We start from the raw sequence: 20915 nt of genomic DNA on the forward strand, positions 1-20915 counted from the left end.
TTGGTCTTAAATTTATGACACTGTTAAAATTTTACAGCAGGCTGTGTTTGGTCACCAAAGTTCGGTGGATGTGCGATCACAGAGCGCTGTTTTAGACTGACAACCGAATATTTTCCCGCACTTCTCTCACGATTGTCAACTTTCATCTCAGAAAGCTCAAAGTAAAACAGACATTTTTGCAATCAGTTATTAATTTCTGTCACTTACTTTAATTTTCTGGAAAAAAAAGAAAAGAAAAGAAACGCTGAGCAAGAAGAAAATATATATTTAGAGCATTTATTTATATGGGGCAACTTCAGGGTCATTTTGAATGAGGGTCCAGATTGGAACTCACTCTCAAAAAATGTATTACACTCAAATTTAAAGCATTGCTCCTAGGCAATAATAAACCATATATTATTCATAGTTAAATTGTTTACTCAGTGTGAGAAATGCGAAATAGGCTACTCAACTTTATGTATTCTAATATGAAATTATATCAATAAATAACTACCACTGGTAAATCCAAATAGCCATAAGCAACAAGCAAAAGTGTTTTTTCAATCCACTAGCTTGTTTTCACTTTTGTTTAATTTGTAGTGGTGTTTAGGACGACCTTACAGCTGCAGAAATTAAAAACTAACCACTCTGTGTGTAGCACAGCGGTTAGTTCCTCTTTTCTACAGCTGTCAGCTGTCAGTGAAGTTGTCCTGTGCACCATTCAACATTTTAATACGGTCTGAGTTGAAAATGGTGATATTATTTAAAGGCTTGGTTGTATGTATTAAATGTGCATCAACAGCAACAACACTGAAACACTTCTGTTGGTGCATAAGGACAAATAATGTGAGTAATTATTCACTGAAAAAAAACGGGGAATAGTGCAAAATGTTGATCAAAATATGCTGGATCCCATGATGATGCCATTAAAAACCAAAAATATTCAGTTTTCTATAGGACCAAGAAAATTGGAACCCTCAAATGTTTGGCAACTTTGTTTAAAAGTGACTATAAATGAATAACTGCAGATTATTAACATTCATTTTTTGTCGATAGAAGATTAAAAGACTTTAATAAAATCAATCACAATGAAGAACTATGGAGTACCAGAATTAGTAGAATTAGAGCATAAATAGATGTTTTGGTAATCTGTTTTTTTCCACCTTATTTCATCCTCTGCACTTACCGAAACCCCTTCAAAGGAGCTCGTGTTGAGGGCTCTGTAGATCTCGGAGGTGATGTCGTGGTTGTTATAGTTAAAGTCCTCCAGTCGTCGGCCCTTGGCCTTCAGCGGTGCCACAGTCTTATTGAGGGCAAGGGCCAGAGCCCACACTGCGTCGTAGGCTAGAGGGGCCTCCTGAAACCCGCCGGTTTCCTCAGGATTCTTCCCTCCCAGACGAGACATCAAGGCGGCCAGAAACTCCTGCGATGTCTGATTGGAGAGGAATCAGGAGAGAAAGGATATCAAATAGAAGTCTTTCTAAAGAAATGTAACACTGGGAAAAGGATTATATTGACTCCATTTTTATATTTTAGCTGTTCAAAATCCCCAGAACTGATCTTTGGTTTCCATTTAAACTGTATATAGAATTTTTTTCCTTCTCTTATTGTTAACACGTCATTGTACCTTCTTTGTATGAAAGATTGACCTAACTGAATGGCTTTTTGGTCAGAAACACTGTTTGTAAGACTTTGAATGAACTTTAAACCTGCACAAACTCATCACAGAAGGAAAATATCTTCACCTCTCTGTGCACCACTATCGACGACCCCCACGATAACATCAAAGGCTTGGAAGCTACCTTGAAAGCCCTCATGTGCATAGAGCGTCTGATTAGAATATACTACTTGGATGAAGCTGTTTTTTAAAAGTGAACGGCCCTTTGGCATTCAGAGTATACACCAAGCTAACTGCTCCAGTGTGACCTTTTTAAAGGAAGAGTTTGACATTTGGGAAAATATGCTTATCCGCTTCCTTGCTGAGAGGATACCACTTTCATGTCTGCATGAAGCTGGAGCCAGCGGGCGATGAGCTACCTTAGCACAAAGACTATTAGCCTGTATAAAGAGATAGTCTGGCTCTGCCTAAAAGCAACAAAATCCCCCCAATTAGCACATTGTTCCTCGCTTGTTAAATCCATACACAAACAGAAATATAAACGGGAGTTAGGAAGTGACTGACCTAGCCAAGAACAAGTCCAGCACATAACTCTCATAAAACTACAGTTTATTGATCGTACATCATAGAGAGGGCAAAATGAACGTACAAATAAGATAATTATCGCACATCTGGCAACACTGATCAGTGCTGATGGAGGTGATCATTGTCTTGCTTTCAGCTGACATTTGATGTCAGTACACCATCTGATCTGGGTGCTGCTGTGAATTAAGAGTTGTTTTTTTTTAAAGTAGCATTTTGAAATGTGGTTACAAAGGAAATATGACCAATCGACAATCCTTGGCATCTCTGCTTTGCTAAAAATCTAACACCTTAGTAGTGTTTTTCAACTTAATACTAATGTTTTCTCCGGGTATACACTTAAGCTATTTAGAATTGTTTTTGTAATTAAACACCGATAAATATTATCACCCACTGAAAAGCGAGGATACATGTGCGACGGAGGATTATTGTTAGCGATCATCAAGGTGTCCCTGCTGATTCTCTGAAGCCAATTAGGCCTACACACCTTCCAATTCAGTTATGTCAAGTTCATCTCATTGAAATTCCACCTTGGCATTTGGCATTTAAATCTCCCACTACCTACTGAAATCTAGCTGACAATGTGCTATTGCAGACCTCATAATATTAGCACACTAGCTTCATCTGAGAACTCTATCTAGAAGAAATATACCAATTTCAAACTTGGAAATTGAATGTGAATAGATTGACTATGAGCAGGAGTTCTGGCTGTAATTCTTATCACCCGTTGAGCAGCACGTCAACAGCTAAATCAGCAGGTAGTGGCAGGTGCTGTATATAAACAACAGCTGCTGATGAAGTGCAAGAGAGGGGAGGAGGAGGAGGGGCTCGGGGAGAGGAGGGGGGGCGGTGGAAAAGGTGTTGATGAAGAAATGGTAAAGGAGAAGGAAAAGTAGAAGTGGGTAAACAAGAAGAATGAAAAGTATGATCCACCATAGACCAGAAGAGTCAAAGAAGGTCGAACAATGGGAGAGACGGAGAGAGGAAGAGATGGTTTAAGAGGATTAGAGAAGTTGAACGGAGGAGAGCGACAGGCAGAAGAGAAGCAGACAATGACTCGAACCTGAGAAGCTAAACGAGGGTAGGGCAAAATTATAAAGGAAGAAGTTCAGAAAGAGTGTGACGGTAATAATTTAAACTAATAATCCATGACATTTTCCCATGAAGAAATACCTATTTTTCTGCTATCTAACAGTGGTTTAGGAAACATGATATTGAGTCATACAGAGTTCACTAAAGCTTTAACATTTATTGCTCTAAACACTCAAAAAACACAGCCACTGATCCATTTTACATGCACTGGAGATGCACAAAAGAAGCACTAAATTGTTGGCAAGAGTAGTGTTAGCTAGTAGACAAAGAGCTAAAACTACAGTAACAGAAAACCTCCGAAGGAACATGTTACAATTTTTACAGTATTTTAGGGATCTTTATTTTTTGTTTCTGGAAAAAATACAGGAATTTGTCACTGTTTATTTTGATTATTATTATGAAGATTTAGAGTCTACAGATATGCAAGCGACTTTGTGAGGCTGTGCTCAGGCACAGCAGTTCTTTGAGCTAAATGCTAACATTTATAATGTTTGCCATCTTAGTTGAGTATGTTAGCATGCTAACATTTACTCATAGGCACAGCTGAGGCTGATGGGAATGTCATTAGTTTTGCAGGTGTTTGGTCACAAAACAAAGTATTGAACAATTTAAAATTTTGACCTAATGGTGGTGCTATATGAACAGTTGGCATCACCAAATTTGTTACAATTCTGACCCTGAGCGGGACTTGAATATCAGTACCAAATTTCATGGCAATGCACCCAATAGTTGATGAGACATTTCACTAACAACCAAACAGATCAACCTCATGGTGATGCTAGAGGAAAAGTCTGGGGATCACCAAAATCATTAGGCTTCATCCTTTGAGGACCATGAATGTTTTTACTAAATTTCATGATTATCCATCCAACAGTTGTTGAGACATATCAGTTTGGACCAGTGGACCAACCAACTGATGGCTCTGGATGGCTACGGCACCTGGTGCATTATCTGGTGCGTTATCAGCATCACATATGCACATTATACCCATTTTTCTTCTTTTTTGGGTGCATGAGGACATAACATACAGCTAATAATTGATTTAAAACGAATAAAAAACTAGTTCTCTGGTTATCTGAATCTAATATTTTTCCATTAAAATGAGTTAGACAGTTAATGGAATTTATTGATATGTTTGAAGGTTGGAGGTGCTGCACTTCAGGCTGTCTTTACAGATGTTTGTGCAATATCACCTTCCCTTTTATAACCTCTGACATGTAATTTAAATCTCCTGATTGCTTTCTGTATTTATTTATCATCAGTTTTTATGAAATGTTGTATTGGTGGCATCTCCCATGTATTCGGATCTTGGAGCATACAATTGTGAACCCCATTTCTCATGTCATTTCATGTACATGTACATGTCATTATAAGCTCATTAAACTTGAACACTCTGACCTGAGTGCCTTAAATATTTAGGATTTTGGTGTATTCTTCATAAGAAATTTCACTTGCTTCACTCCATGACACAAATACGACTTATTCAACTGTTGTTTCAAGCAGCTGGTATTGCAATTTAGAGGCACTTATTAAGGTCAAAGATCACTTAATATCTCTTTAGTAAAAGTATTACAAAGCAGGAGAGAGGGAGAGGATTCCTACCATGTTGGAGACGCCGCGGACAGTCTCAGGATTCAGCATGACGATCTCAGTGGTCACGTGTCCTTCAACAGCCTCTGTCATGTTCTCCACTGTACAGTTGATAGCTGGGTCTTTGATCTTGAACCAGTTGTCTGCGTACCAGCCTATCAGGAACCACACATACTTCTTCCCATAGAGCTTCTCCTTAAACACCTGCAGCACAGAGGGAGGGAGGCAGATATGGAGGGTGGATGAAGGGAGGTAGAGAATGATAAATAAGCATGAAGATAATTATTCCCTAAGATGTGTTGAGCATTTTGTATCGCTGCCAAACAAGGAAATTCATTCAGACATTCAAACAGCCCATTACAGAGCTCAATTTCTGCTAATAGCCAGTCAGGTTCAGTCTATTGGGATCAATTGAGCGGGAAAAAGTACTAACCTCACAAAACACCTTCCTGGCTTCGGTCTCATAAAAGAGCCCCACAATGATCCTTGCATCCTGGCGCTGCATCAAAACATGAAGAAAATGCTTAGTTACATCAGCAGCAACAGTATAACTTCACAATAGTACAGCTTGATGTGGCAGTGCAGCGTGCCAAAGTTCCTGCTGCTTCGCAGCACAGCACATACTGCTGTTCAGGAGTTGCTAATTAGCATAGCGCATTAATTTCCTCTATCAAAACGCCTCTATGCTAATGGTGTCGTGTGCAGCTGTGAGCTGGAGGAGGAAGGAGAGGGGGGAGCAGACGGTCAGCAGCTGAGGTGAATTTTTAATCAAAGCACCTTGAGGTTCTTGACAGCGACAGCCGGGTCGGTGAGGAAACTCTGGCGAACGCTGATCTCAATGCCTGCCTCCTTCACCCTCTGCTCCAGATCGTCCAGAGTCTGCGAGATGAAAGGGAAGGACAGAGGGAGACAAACAGGGAGAGAGGAGGAGGGAGTTAGAGAGGCAGTTGAACAGAGAGAATGAGAGAGGTCACGGGTTGAGATTATAGAGAAAGACAAAAGAAAAACAACCACGTCCGAAGAGACAAAAAAAAAAAACACGAAATAAAAAAATCTGAAGTGTATATGAGAACATCAAGAGAGCGACAGACAGTGTGGGGATGTATGCAGCATGGGAGAGAATAGATTTTTAGACAAAGAACACGACTGGATAGAAGAAAAGAATAATGTGAGAAGGTGGAGGAAAGAATGTGAGAGCGGGATCATTAACCTCCATTACAGGAACCAACCCTCGTGCCATGGTATCGATCGCCTTGCCTGGGAGAGATGTATTGCTTGATCAATATTTCTCACAACCAATATTCCAACAAATTACTTCAAAAATCCTCCATTAATCGCCAGGTGAAATTGCTTGAAGGAGTATCGCATAGCCTGAGAACACAAGAGCTACCATAAACAAACACACAGAGGCTGGCGGGCAATCGAGCAGCTCACACTTTACCGAAAATGAAAGGGCCAAAGTGAGGACATGGAGAAAGTGATAAAAAAAAGGGAGTGAAAATTGGGGGGAAACAAAAAGTAGAGGAAAGTGAAGATAAAAGAAGTGATGAGTCGGAGATAAAATACAGGTGTAAAATTGAAGGTGAGATGAAGGAGATTAAAGATACTGACTGAGGTGAAGACTTCAGTGGTTTGCTGGATAGTAGCGATGCGGGTCCACTTCCACTTCTGGAAGAGCTGCACCCTGGTGGGGTTGTGGAGAGTGGCCGATGGGTGCGTGCGGAAGAAGGTGGGGAAGCGCTGGCGGTTAGACAGAGCCGGCGAGCTGGAGCCGTAGGACAGCTGGGAAAAGATTGAAGAGAAATGAGACAGAAAAGAGGAGAGAAAGAAGAAGTACAGTGAACAAACAATTTAAAGGCTTTGCGGGGAAGGAAGAAGAGAAACACAAGATTTTGTGAAAAAATATACTTCTGAAGGTCCTTCCAGGCATCAGTAGTAAACAGACTTCAATCAAAATGTATTCAAATCAGGACTCTCTTGTTCCTCCCATGTACATAGTGTTCTTTGATGGTGGCTGGTTCAAACAGCAAACAACAGAAAGGAAAGCCAGCAAAAAGACAGAGAACCAGAGAGACAATCCCTGTTCCCATTTGCTCATTTTCATCCACACCTCTCCCTCCCTCCTTTTTGCTTCTGGCTTATGAGGTGTGTCGATAAACTCTGTCATTTCAACCAAAAAAAAAAAAAAGAAATATGCAGGATTTCCCATGCATATATTTCCATTAAATTGCAATGACACATTCTACTATTACAAACAGAACATATAAAAAAATGATCTAATTACTGTTGTTGCAAACAGTAGCTTCAGTGATCATCTGTTTCTTTTATTTGGACTCACATAATTTGAATTCTCAGGCACAATTCCCACAAAAAAAAAAAAAAAATCCCCTTGTGGTGGAGAGCAGACAGCTAAGATGTGTGTCCAAAGCAGCAGGGAGGAAATGGTGGAAAATGCCAACAGAAAAAAGGAAGAAGACTGTTCCTCAAACAATTAGTTTCACAGTGACAACTGGAGATAAAATCCTCGACAGGTCTGCTTTAAAATGAGAAACCTGGTGTTTATAGGGAACCATTACAGACACGTACAACCTATCCTCCTCTCCAGCTCTCATCTCAGCCCCATTACCCATACAGTCCTGGGATGTTCACCAGTGGGAGCAAGAGGGGGGTTTAATGATAGATGTCAAATGTCATGTACAGTATGGACTCCCACAATAACAAATCCCTGTGGGTGCAGGCAGATAGACGAAGGCATCAATAAAAAGGAAGGGAGACTATACAGGAAGTGACAGCTGATCTGGGCGCGGCAGTGAAAGATCTGAAAAAAAAAAAAAAAACAGCAGGAGTATCTCTGGACTACATGTACTCAGCCGTAATAAGCACATGCTCATGCTCTAGGTGTTCAGAACATATACGAACAAACACAGGCAGTGTGACAAGAGTTTTAAGGGTTGATTCACCCAAACTACAAAAACAACAACATATTTTCTTGAAGGATAAAGCTGGTGATATTCTATATTTTCCTTATTGTCAACAAATCCCTTGAAAAGACCAAAACCAACAATTAATTGATCCTACTAATAAGTACTGTGTTTGTATCTAAAGCTTAAAATGAACAACACACACTGTAGTTTATTTTGAGTCAATCTAGGGCTGGATGATAAGGCCAATAAATCTCAGTATTTTTCAAGCTTGGGGTTGATTCATGATTTTAATCGATTTTGGATTGCCTTCAAAATGCAAGCTTGAAACATATTTATTTAAAGCAAAAACGATTAGAGACCTGCAACTCTATCATCATTGCGCATAAAATACAGCTACTGACTGTCAGCACCAGATGCTTCAACTAAGTAGAGTGCATTCAGTTTAATAATCAGTTTCACCAGAGCAGAACGCTCCGCTCACTAATTGATCTACCGGTTGTGTTTCTTTACAAGACACCAGCCTGCAGACTGCTGCTAGCTAGTGTTAGCTACCCGGCAGGTAGAGACAAACTGTACAAAGTAGAATCTGGAAAATGTTCATTCGACTCCCAGCGCTTCAACTCTCATAACCAGAGATGATGCCTCTTCAGCTAACACAAACTGAGAGCACAGATCAGTGTGCTGAGTCATTTTCAGTCTGTCCCTCTCGTAGATGCGACCAGTAAATTCACTACGAGGATAGCTAGAGACAGCGAGCCACCTGGAGTCACGACAGAGTATGGTGTATTAATCTGCGGCTGTTTTGAGTTCCTAACTTGAGTCCCTAAAACAACAGTGCCCCACTGTTTGAGGAAATTACTGATTTAAAAAGGAATTGACATATTTGTGATGGATAATATGTAATAATTTACATCTTCGGTAGGTATGAATGGGCTTGAGGATGAGAGCCATAGACAGTGCAGGAATGGAATTTGATGACAATAAAAATATTATATCTCTTAAGTACAATGCCAACTTATTCTTACATTAACTCCAGTGGGTTGAACTCAGTTTTTGAAATGTCTGTCTCTGAAATTCTGCTGCCACCTCAACATATGTAATATATGTGAATGGACTTATGTTGCTCACACTACTGAAAAACTACATTTACATTTAATGCAGCTCAGAAACAGTGCTCTAGTTAATCTGGATAATCCACAGAGCATTACTTTAACACTTTACTCTAACAAAGAAATAGTCCCTCTGAAAATTGTTGGCAGCGTGTTGTGCAGATTATCCAGAGTAACAGGGGCATTGGCTGCCTTGAAATCACTCCCTATTTACAATACAGTGCACTATATATGAGTATCTGAATTCTGAGTGTGACATGTGCACACTCAGAAATCCCCACAGTACTTTCTTTCTGGTAAATGCACTACACGCTTTTATCATTTTCACCCATTCACACACACACACACACCCACACACACACACACACACACACACACATCAAACTACAATGCAAGGCACTGGCCTGACCATCAAGAACAAGGTTTTGCACAAGCATACTTCTACACAGGGATTGAAATACAATCCCTGCCATTCATAGACATCCTGCTGTACCTGATTTTATAAAAATTTTCATTTTTATGTTATACATCAAATTTTATTCTATGCTACATTTTATTTGTTTTCTTTTTGATCCTCATAATAACTGTGTGTATGTTTTTATTTGATTGTAATTCTCATCTCTCTATGAAGTACTTTGGTTAACATTTATTGTTTTTAAATGTGAGGATTGGTGCCACAGACACTCATCTGCTAACAATCCCACAATGCAGTGCAACGCTTTTTATAGATGCAAAATCAGTGATGATGCAAAATGATTGTATATGATGTCTTAAGTGTGTATCTAAAAACATATGCAAATAAAACCAACAAAAAGACGACATGGCTAAATACCATGAAAGGTGTGAGAAAATATGATATTTTTTTGTGTGTTTTGTTCGAGCAGACCAGTCAACATCTCGACAACTAAGAAAACATGACATGCTTTCAGCTCGCCCGCTCATTTCATTGTTTGTCCAGTCCAGCAAGGATTTCATTAGCACCATGCCAGGTAGAATGTAATCATTTAACTGAAGCCAAAGAAAAATAATGTAAAAATAAATCTCCACCAAGCACGAAAACAGTGACAAAACTAAAATGGAGCAAAAAGCTGCTGTTGCAGAAATAGACCAATGTGGCAGCAGTCTGTAACAGAGTTCCACAAGTTCTACATTGAAGCTTCCTAAAAATCACAAACAAAATCTCTCGATTCTCAGTTTGTCAGTCCTCCTGTAGTCTTGTAGTAGCAGATCAATGCCCGTCTGTGGCTTACACTGCTTTTAGAAAAGGAGATGGGGGATCAAATTAACACTGTGCCAAAAAGAGCGGATCGAGAGCCTCTTCTTGATCAACGTCCAGAAATGGAGGTTGCTTTTGCCTCCGTGGTGCTCTGATGAGGCTGTTTGACATGCGAGTAGGCTCCTGCAGGCAGAACGCATACAAAAATAATTGAGTGTGGCGGTTAGGAGGTTGTGCCAGTGATGGCGTGTAGTAAAGAGAGACAGATCTCTTTGTGTGTGGGGAGAATCGACTGCTTGAATTGAGGGAGCGAGGCAGAAATGAAGAGTGGGAGACAGAGAGAAAGATGGTAGAGAGGGAAAGGAGGAAGGAAGGCAAAAGTAGTGGATATAGAGCAGGCTAGCTTCAGGCAGCAGCAACAGACAGAGGAAAGAGAAAGGCAAAGAGTCAAAAAGTGGAAGAGAGTTTTTAATGATGAGGAGAGAAAGGTTGACAAAGAGAGAAAGACCAGAAACGAGAAAGAGGGGCAGATGCCAACCACTAGAACTGATTGTTCTCGATGACTAATCTCTGGATGAAACTTCAATTATAGGACAAAGCTAATAAGCAGAGATCTGTGAGTGACAGAGAGGCAGAGAAAGGGAAGAGAGAGATTGAGATAAACAACATAAACTGACTGGTGAAGGCATGAAAAGCTGAAATATTTCCAAAAATAATAGCAGCAGAAGAAGACAGCATCAGATCTCTGGCTGGTTTAAAGATCTGAGATGTGTTTATACTAACTAGTGCTAAATGTATTGTCATGTAGTATGCAAGGTCAAACGATATGTTTTGTCCTGCATGTAATGCCGCTGTCAATGCAGTTTTGTGAAAGTGCTTCATTATGTATTTTAAAATCAATAAACAACCACAGTATTGATTTTGGGAACTTAGTATAATTACCACGAGCACAAATCATTTAGATGACTGTCAGCTTCCAACAGCATCTACAATTCATTTGTTTTCTATTGTTCATTCATTGTTTTCCTATTTAAATTAAACAAAAAATCTGCTGGATTATTTTATGGCACAAAATAGAAAAGTGATATTCTTCCAGCACAAACAGAGCTAAAGCTTTCAGTGTCAGTGTCAAGGTTTCTTATCAGCTTATATCACTCGTCTTGCTATCAAGAACAAATGTATACCAAGAGGGAAATGAGGGACAAGAGGCGACAGAGATCTTCTTAGTTTGTTCAACAAATAGCTCTTGTTCTTATGGAGGCTGAATGCACTTATAACACTATCTGTCAAATGAATGTGATGTCTTCTTGGTAGAAAGCAACGGTTTTTGTGGAAAATGTGGTCCTAATTTAGGACAGAGGTAATCTAAATTGTCCAAACGGTATCACAGTTTTACAGTAGTTCAGTTAATTTAAAAGCAAGGCTATGAAACTTTTGCTGAACAGCTGAAACTTTGGCCACAAGAGACAGTTAAGGGATAATCTTAAATATTAACACTAAGCACAACAGCAGCACAAGTAGAGAGCGGTCATAAAGTCAGAGAACAGACTCGGTAACGCCGGTTATATGGCAATATTTATCTAAGGTTTGCTCACATTAGCCATCATAAGCTACTGGTCATTACAGAACAGGAAAGGCGGTAGCTGTAAAACCCCTAATTGTATTGAATGAAGCTAGGGTAATGTGGAAAGTCTTTGGTCAACTCCAATCTAATCATTGGCGCCAGCTGGGAATAGAGGCCAGGCAGCAGTTTTACCCCTGTCAACTCCTGAGGTCTTGAGGATGGTTACTAATTTGCCTGCCAAGTGGTGAGAGTTGTCCCTAAAAAGCGCCAGTAGTGAACAGAAAGGGAGAAGAGATGGCTGGGGCAGTGTGTTCTGAGTTACAAGTGATAAGTGACTGTTAGTTTTTAGGATACTGTGGTGCTATGAAAACAGCAGGGATTTGTGGTTGGCCCTCACTCCACTCCTTTCTATTTGCCCGCAAGGAAGCAACACTGCCACGGAGCACCCTAACAGTACACCCCATTCCTAGAGGAATTTCAGCACTTTGAACCCCCCTTCACCAACCCTCCCCATTAGTCAATTAAGTTATGTTGTGTTTGAGCCTCAGTAGTAAGTAGTGATTCACATGGTTTAAAGCCCTTCAGTTACCACAGTGGGTTTTATTGCCCATGCCTTTAACTTTGGATTTGTAAGAGGAAGAATGTGTTGCTTCTTCTTTCAAAATTCATATAGTCTTGCTTTAAGATTGTTAAATATGTTACATTTAACCAAGATTGATATCATTTGAAAAACTGTAAATAAAATATAACAAGATGAGACAACCCTCTGATCTGAACACTAAAACGCTGATCAAAGTCCTTCTAGATACTGTTAACAGTGCGCAAAACTACAGCTAATGACTTACTGTTTCTTTAAGTATCAAATATAGGAATGATGTTGTTACCACTAAGGGAGAGAATAATAATACAAAGTAATATGAGAAGAATCAATTTATATCTGCCAACACCTTTTCAAATTTCCAAACCTTACCCAAGATTGTTTGGCTGCCAATAATGAAATGAAATCATATAATCAAATTGACATTTTCTCATTTGTGTGTACTATTGTTAATTATAATGTTGACATAAATCATGTGCACACAAATGGAAAATTGAATTTCAAATGATTTCATTTTAATATGGTCAGCTACTGACTTTTATATCTTACAGGCTGTGACACAGGGAAGCAAACTTAAAATCCATATATTTTTCAACACATGCTATATCCTTGTGGAGAAAGAGAGTGGCCTACATTCCCAATAACGGAAAATGACATAAGGCAAAAAACAAGTTTGTACAGAGAACACATCAAAATGTGCTGCTGGTATTATGTGTCAATACTTGAAAATATCAAAGCAGAAAGCTCCTAAGACAAACAACAATGATAAGGTAGATAAAGATAAAGATAAAGTTCATGCACTTTATGTGGTGAGGTTTCAGGAAAGGCCTCTTTCATTCCACAGGTCGCACAGGGCTGTCATTTTAGATGCTCTCCTTTTTTCAGTTCAATATGTGAAAACATATAAAGAACAAAACTGTTTCACCGGCACAAATGATGACAGTTTGATGAGTCATAGTTGAGAACAAGCAGCAGCCATCACTGCTTACTCTGTTTTGACCGGACTCACTTGCAGTATCAGTATCAAGACCAGTTGGATCATCAGATCCCAGATGGGCTGATATGGGGAAGCCGGTGTGGTCATGTGTCTTTTTGTCTACACGCTAAATAGTCTGCAGACCTTCCGGTAGCTAGCCCGCTTACTGACATATTTTGTGGCGTCCCAAGAGGTAAGAAGAGGTCCGACTATTTTAATGAACATTAGACAGAAGGGACTTGTGCATTGATACACTGACATTCAAGACAATGCTCTCTTACTTCATTTTCCCTATACATTAATGGTAGAGCGCTTGGCCATGTGTATTTATCCAACACATTGACTTTATGAAAGAGTGATTCCTCTTTGCTTGTGAGCATTCTTGTTTGCATGATTTTGCATAGTGCCTCACAGAACATTCTGGGATCTATTACCATTTGCCTGCTGTCACTAGTGTGATGTCTTTAAAAAGCACCTTACTGCACAGCCTCAAATACAGTTTTCTAGAATAGACCACTGTCTGGGCTCCTGCTCGTGGTACTAAAAACATCTAACTGCCTTTTTATCAGAATGACTGATTGAGACAGTCTAATGTCTCTGGACTGCAGAGACTCAGACACGTCTTTAAACTCCTCAAGCGCATCCATCATCAGCCAAAGGTTTTTAACAAAAGCAAATAAACTCAACTTTGCTGCTAGCCTCTCATACATACCTCTTTCACTTGAATTTCGGTTCACATCTTTACTTGCAGCTGTGAGGTGATTTTAGAGGGCAGCATACATCATCCAAACAATGTTTCCTGTGCTGAAAGATGAAGCCGCCCACCTCATCCCTAAGACTCAACCAATCCTTCTCAAACATACACCTACTTCAGAGACTACAGCATCAAGCTCTCTTAAGTTCTTTAGTAACTGATTATACAGACAATATAACTTGTCAAGAAAAGATGTGAAGTGGTTGGTCCCTGTGCAGTGCTTGACTGCAACTGATACAGACAAATCAAACCTAACGGTTCAGACAATGCCAGCCTATGAGGCCTGGGAATTTCCTTTTCAGTTTTGAGTACACTCCTTTTTTTTTTTTTTTTTTACAGAGGCTCAATCTGAGCAAAATAAGACATTCTTTGAGAAAAGCGTCTTCAAGGCCATGTTTCAGCAGGAAGCTCAGTAGTTCACTAGTGAGTTCATCTGCAGTTGTTTTCTCTAGCTCAAGAAGATCTAAGAAGAAGGTCAACGGCTCTGAGCTATCAACAGATGTTCTGAGGTACACAATAAGACAAGACTTTTTCCTTAACAAGGTGCTTTCATCCACAATAACAATGAGCTTTGGTTAGGTCATGATACTTGCCAATAATGTTTGCCTCATCTCTTTTGATATGAAATGTACAATGTCTGTACATTTGACATTTGAGTGGCATGGCCAACATGGCCAACATTAACACCATTTATCATCTGTAGCTTTATTAGTCCTGGGTGATCAGCATAAGGCCGGTTATTCCTGTCAATATAGTATGCTGTTCTGAAGACATTGTGGGCTGAGGCTAAAAGTTCAGCTTATGTTTTAAGAGAGCTTGACTCTAGAGGTTTCTCATCTTGTCTTTTCTGTATGTCCTCTGCTAATCTGTAACTGTGCGAGACATTGTGTTCATTTATTTTTTTTCTAAAAGATTTCATTTGCTTCTCATTGTTGTTGCCATATGGGTCTACCCTACAGTTCTGCCATTCGCTAGAGAATGTGTACATCAGTTTTCCTGTTCTCATTGCCCCAAGTGACCCTGCTTCCTTGCATAATTTGCATCCCAATTTTTTTTCATTTTTAACTATAAGAAATAGGTAAGCCTTGGTGAAATATTCAAATTGATTTCTATTCCAGCAGTCAAGTAAGTTCTCACTCGCTGTTCCTACACTGCTCTCCTCTCCTTCTCCTCTCTCATGTCCAAGCTGCTCTGCTCCTCTCTCATTTCCTGCCCTGTTCTACTCAACTCTGCATTTAAATGAGGTGAATAGACCAAGGAAAAGGAAAACCTTAATATTAAGTTAAAGCACTGATGGCCTGACATGATGAAGACAAATCTGACAACAGATTGAAAATTGCACATGAACATGGCCTTTAAATGCCATTTAACAATGCTGTGAGTCCCAAAAACAAAATTCTAGAGGTGGATATGCCAAACCCTGAAACCATAAAACCAAAATTATCCACTTAGCTAGATACCACACAAAGTGAGTGAGAAAATATAGATTTTCTTTTTGCAATCACGGTGAACTGACCCTTTAAAGATGCAGTGTGTACAATTTAGTGGCATAGACTTGTATGTTTGTAAGTATGTTTTAATCAGTGTATAATCAACTGAAGTTTTCGATACCTTAGAATGAGCCCTGTATATCTACAGATCCATGGAGCCCACCATGTTGCACCGCAATGTTTCTACAGTGGCCCAGAATGGACAAACCAAGCACTGGCGCTAGAAAGGGCCTTTCGTGTTTTTCACAAGTTTTGCGGCCACTGTAGGTTGGGGGGAGAGGGGGCGGTATTCGATCGTTTGCAAACTGCAACCTCACTGCTAGATGCCACTAAATCTTACACCCTTGTCCTTTCAAAACAGTACAAGCTGATGCATTATTTGGCCACACTTATGGAGCAGTGCAGTTGGGTTTAAATGGCTGGGAAGCGGAGAATGCAAAATCAGTCAAAGACACCTACCACTATGAGGTTCCACATGCGAGCAGCCTCAGCCACCAGCGTGGAGACGCCGCTGCAGCCGGGCATCAGGACGATCTTGATGGGCTCAGTGTAGAGAAGGTCATACAGCAACTTGGTGGCCTCTCCTGGGTCACACTGGAAGGACAAAATGACAAAGTGTTAAATGGTTGGAAGGATAAACAGATGGATGGGTGGATCAATATTAAGGAACAGAAATGACTTGAGGCGATCGAGAGAAAGAGAAAGGGAGAGAGGCGGACATGGAGGAGTCAGACGAAGGAAGATGGGGAGAGATATGGGTGAGGGAGACAGATTGAAAGAAAAAGAGAACAGAGGTTGAAGAAAAAGAAGAGACATGAGTAATGGAGTGTGGGAGATGGGGGTGACCGTAAACAGAAACAGAAAGAAGAAAACAGAAGAGAGTAGATAAAGTTAAGTAAAATGACAAAGAAGTAGCAGGGAGTGACAAAAAGGCCAATGCAAATGTGAAGAGAAAAGACACGTGGGAGAAAGAAAGGGACAAGTAAGAGAAATGGAAAGAACAAAATAGACAAGGTCAAGATAAAGAGACGGAAAATGGCACAAAAGTAGCAGGGAGCAGCAAACAAGTAGATGCAAATGTGTAGAGAAAAAACAAGCTGGGGGAAGAAAAAGAAAAATATCATCCGCTAAGAGTTCACGTCCACACAGGCAGTGTGTAACATCAAAACACAAGACGCTGTCCGCAGATCAAGACATAAGAACAGAGAGACAGGCAAACAAAAGTGAGCCTGACGACCACAACAGCAGCTATCACAAGTCATTACAACCCTCCAATAAAGTCATTTACAGCATGTCTAGGTGGCGACAGTGTGGCTGGAATGATCCATCACTGCTGTGTCAGTCAGACTACCGACAGGCCGTCACCGCTGCACCACTCATGAGTCACAAATAAACTGGCCTGACACGTCTAATGATTCAGCACGGAAGAGGAGAAACAGCTTGCAAAAACAAACACACATGCAGATTAAAAAAAAATACACTCCCGACAAGTGTCATAAACAATCGTACCATGGCCGATGACAGTGAAGATCAATATGGCTCCTAATTGGGGTGTTTGTCTCAACGGCAGAATTTTCTCTTTGAGACAGCCCTGTGATTTTTCTGAAGTGGTAATCACCACTCAAGACCCAGGAATATATGGAATAGCAGGGCTTCTCATTGATTGATGTGTTTTCCATTAACTCTAGATTGGGTGGAATTATAGTGGTGTCATGTCACCACAGAAAAAGTCAGGATGTCTACGTGACCTTAGATAAGTCAGTCTGAACCATATTAAAGGAGAAGTCTGACTGTTGACATCCTCTCATAGATATGGTTCTCTTTATTGGTGCCTATCAAAGTACGAATTTCAACTTAAAAGGAAGACTTCTCTTTGATTCATTGGGCCACATAAGACCTTCAAGGCATGTTTTTTTAAACTGTGCATGTCATTAAGGTGACCAAACCATCAATCGCAATTAACCTGTTGATCTTTGTGGGGTTTCAAGATGAACTTGAGGCATTTCAGTTGATAAGAATGTTCTCCCAGAGCTGTATCAGGGCTGCTGTGTTAAGTTACTTTCAACTACAAGGAAAACATATATTTGTCACCGAAGTTAGCAATGTCAGCGTGCGTTGCTGCTGCAGACCGCTATAACACAAACAACGTACACAACAGGTGCTTTTTTACTTATTTGAAGGCAGCTATTAAAAGATGGCACTTTCTTCCTTCACTAAGAAAATCATCTTTGGTCAGCTTGAAGTTTGTTTTTCCATCAAAGTAGTTTTTAAAGCATTTTTTACTTGTTTTGGGTAGAGACAGTAGATAATGACAGGAAATGAAGGGAGACAGAGATGGCCAGATGCGACCCAGGGACATTGTGGTTCATGGTTGCCGTGTCAACACCTGGGCCATCCGGATGTCCTGCAATAAAATATTCTAAATTCAAGGTTGACTTACTAGCTGACACCTGAGCAAGTTATATCAGCCATGTTATATGGCTGAAAACAAGTAGGCAAACTTTGAGTTCAGAATATTTTAGCAGTTATTTGTTCCTATGGTCAATAATTAATTTCAACTCCACATTTGTTTACGTTGGTCACTGGCACCTTGTAAGCTACAAAAAAAATGTCAGTTCAGTGTATTTAGCCTTGTTTTAGCAAAAATATTTGTTTTGCTCAGATGAACAGTGCAAAAATTAGATTATGCTGCAGGAGTGGTTTGAGAAGTTTCTATGAATGTTTTGAAAGTTTAATCAAAGTGAAAAGTTCTCATCTTACAGTGATACACACTAATGACAAAACTAACAACTTTTAACCTTTTACCATCAACCAACACCAACGATGAGCTGCAATATACCTGGTTGGAGTCCAGCTCATTTTCTGTCATCTCTCCACTGACCATATCTAATTATTCCCATTGGCCGAAGACCAGGTACATACTATCAATTATAGGCAAAAGACTGTCTGTCTAAAGGTTCCATACATTGCTGACTGTCTTAAATCCACTGGGCTAATAGCATTAACGCATTAACGGGAAAGCAACCTCCCAAAGCATAGCATAGCATAGTGCGAGTGTCCCAGCTGAATTATTTAACTGTTGTCTGAGATCAGCTGAATTTTTTATTTGTCAGTCTTTCTCATTTGAAGACATGTCTCCTGGGTTGGTTTTGGGGGTGATGAGAGTGTTTCATTTCATGTTATGTCTTCATTTCCCCTTGGCAAAACATGAAAGTAGTCATAATAGTAATGTTTGTGATTAAATGCACTACTTTAAAAAAAAAAGAGCCGAGAGAGGTGTTCAAATAATACGTGTACATGCAAGGCGAGAGTGTCTCTGGGCTAATATTTCTGAATGGTAGATCTTAGCTATTTGAACTTGAAACAGGATTTTTGCTTGGGAAAGGTTGTTGACAACTGCTGTTGACTAATAAAAGCATAACAATGCTGAGGGACAACAAAATAAACCTGTACAAAAATCCTGTTACTTGTTGATATCAAAATATTGCCCTAAGCTGATTACTTGTACCCAGTTAGAGTTATGGAGCGCATGTCTGTAAAATTACTCACTGAGTCTGTTCTACTGTTCTGTCTCCATGCACTGCTGACCGTCTTCAATGCACTGGTTTAATAGCATTAACACTGACTGGGAAAGCAGCTTCACAATATTGATGTCATATAGGAATATGCAACCTTGTGCAATGCGGGGCCAAGAGGCTGCAGGCTTTCCTTGGAATCAATCTGATCACAGATCTTTTCCTCCTCTCTGGTGTTTTTGGATGCTGCAACGTTCAGCCGGTGAACAAAACTGTAGCCTATTGGGCGTCCATCGTACATGGTTGCCTATTCCTCATAAAACTAATTGCTGGAACAACATATAGTCATCTTGGTGTGAGGGAGATGCAGATTGACGCACAGACCTTTTCAAACACTGTCTTTCCCGAAGGTTGTTTGTGTTCTCTGTCACTCTGGCTGTGGGTTGGCTGCATGCTGAGAAGAAGCTCGTTAGCTTTGTGGTGTTACAGTGTTTTAACAAAACTCTGATGAGCCGTAATTCATCGCCTACGCTGATTATCTTTGAATTATTTAATCAATTCATCATTACCATCCGACACTGCAGGTTTTAATAACAGCTTATTTTCATAAATTGTCTGAGTTACTCGCCACTCATAACATGTAGAAATTAAAAAATAATGAAAAAGTGCAGATCCTGACCTTTTAGAGGTTATTGAAGTATCTAAACAAAGACAAAGGTCTACAGTATTATCCCTCAATGTAGGCAAAATCATGTTTATACATATTATCTTGTGAGACAAATATATCTTAGATTATATTTAGATTGATTACATGATTAATTAAAGGGGACATATCATGCACATTTCCAGGTCTATATTTTTATTCTGGGACTATACTGAAATATCTTTGCATAATTTACAGTTAAATAAAACCTCCTTATTTGTCTTATACTGGCCCTTTATGCAGCCCCTCAGTTCAGCCTCTGTCTGATAGCTTTAGTCTCTTTAAGCCTCCCTTCCAATGAGCCCATTCTGTTTTGATTGGTTAGCGTCTCGGCTGACTTCCAGCGGCTCTGGAGGCTATGTAAAAAAAAATTGACAGCAGTAGGATTTCACATCTCTTACTTCTTCTTTACTTGAAATGGAAACTTCTCAAATACATCGGTACATGTGTGAGTCTGAATCCAGTCTAAAATATCCGAGTGGACAACTGTGTTTTGTGTGCCTTAGCAACAAAGGCTACAAAACAAACTGACGTCATCAGGAGGAGGAAGTTGAAGTAACATTGCATATGAAGTGTTCAGAGTAGGCTGAAGCCCTGGCTGTTGATGTCCTGGGAGCATTTTAACATACATTCATCTCAAGCTTTAGACCTTTGACCATATTTAATATAGACATCAGACATCATAACAGTATAAAAATAACAGAAAAATCACAGAAAGCATTATGTGTCCCCTTTAACAAGGAACAAGTCTGTCAACAGTGTAGAATGCAAAGTTTAAATACATTGACAGTAAGTGGTAGTAGTAGTGCAGAGCCTCAATAAAAAAGGTGAATTATGGCTGAATCTTTGCTGGGAAAAAATAATGGCATGCATTAGTGAGAAAAACATTTTTATTGGGTGGTAAACCAATGCCCATCCGTTGAAAAAGCTATAAAAGGCCTTAATCATCCCGCATAAAATAAGGGTCCTTTAGATCTCTGAATGAAATGCATAAAATTTGAACAATAATGGAGCAGGCCACAAAAAAAATAAATAAATAAGCTTAAATACTGTTTGCATATACTGTTGTGAAAACAGTCTGGGCTTGACTTTGGTCTGTAAATTCAGTTGTTTTACCCCTACTGGCAACTTATTTCATGCTCATTGCACCTTTATCTTAATATACAAAGGTTAACAGGCTGTAAAGGTATCAAATAAAGGGCTCT

The 20915-nt window shown here is 39.7% G+C and overlaps 1 protein-coding gene across 2 annotated transcripts in view; it reads right to left on the reverse strand.

Annotated features, from left to right (window-relative positions):
- The window catches only part of gabbr1a (gamma-aminobutyric acid (GABA) B receptor, 1a), a 73141-nt gene that overhangs the window by 27817 nt on the left and 24409 nt on the right, over positions 1 to 20915 (reverse strand). Inside the window, exons 8-13 of one of the 2 annotated variants that reach the window (XM_067600756.1) lie at positions 15952 to 16086; positions 6473 to 6643; positions 5639 to 5740; positions 5295 to 5360; positions 4874 to 5065; positions 1166 to 1411 (exon numbers count right to left, since the gene is read on the reverse strand). In XM_067600756.1, the coding sequence (XP_067456857.1) occupies positions 1166 to 1411; positions 4874 to 5065; positions 5295 to 5360; positions 5639 to 5740; positions 6473 to 6643; positions 15952 to 16086 (912 nt within the window). The remainder of the gene's footprint in view (positions 1 to 1165; positions 1412 to 4873; positions 5066 to 5294; positions 5361 to 5638; positions 5741 to 6472; positions 6644 to 15951; positions 16087 to 20915) is intronic. The other variant, XM_067600757.1, reaches the window with a different exon arrangement.

Source organism: Thunnus thynnus, chromosome 10 (genome assembly GCF_963924715.1).
Source record: "Thunnus thynnus chromosome 10, fThuThy2.1, whole genome shotgun sequence".
Taxonomy (NCBI): Eukaryota; Metazoa; Chordata; class Actinopteri; order Scombriformes; family Scombridae; genus Thunnus; species Thunnus thynnus.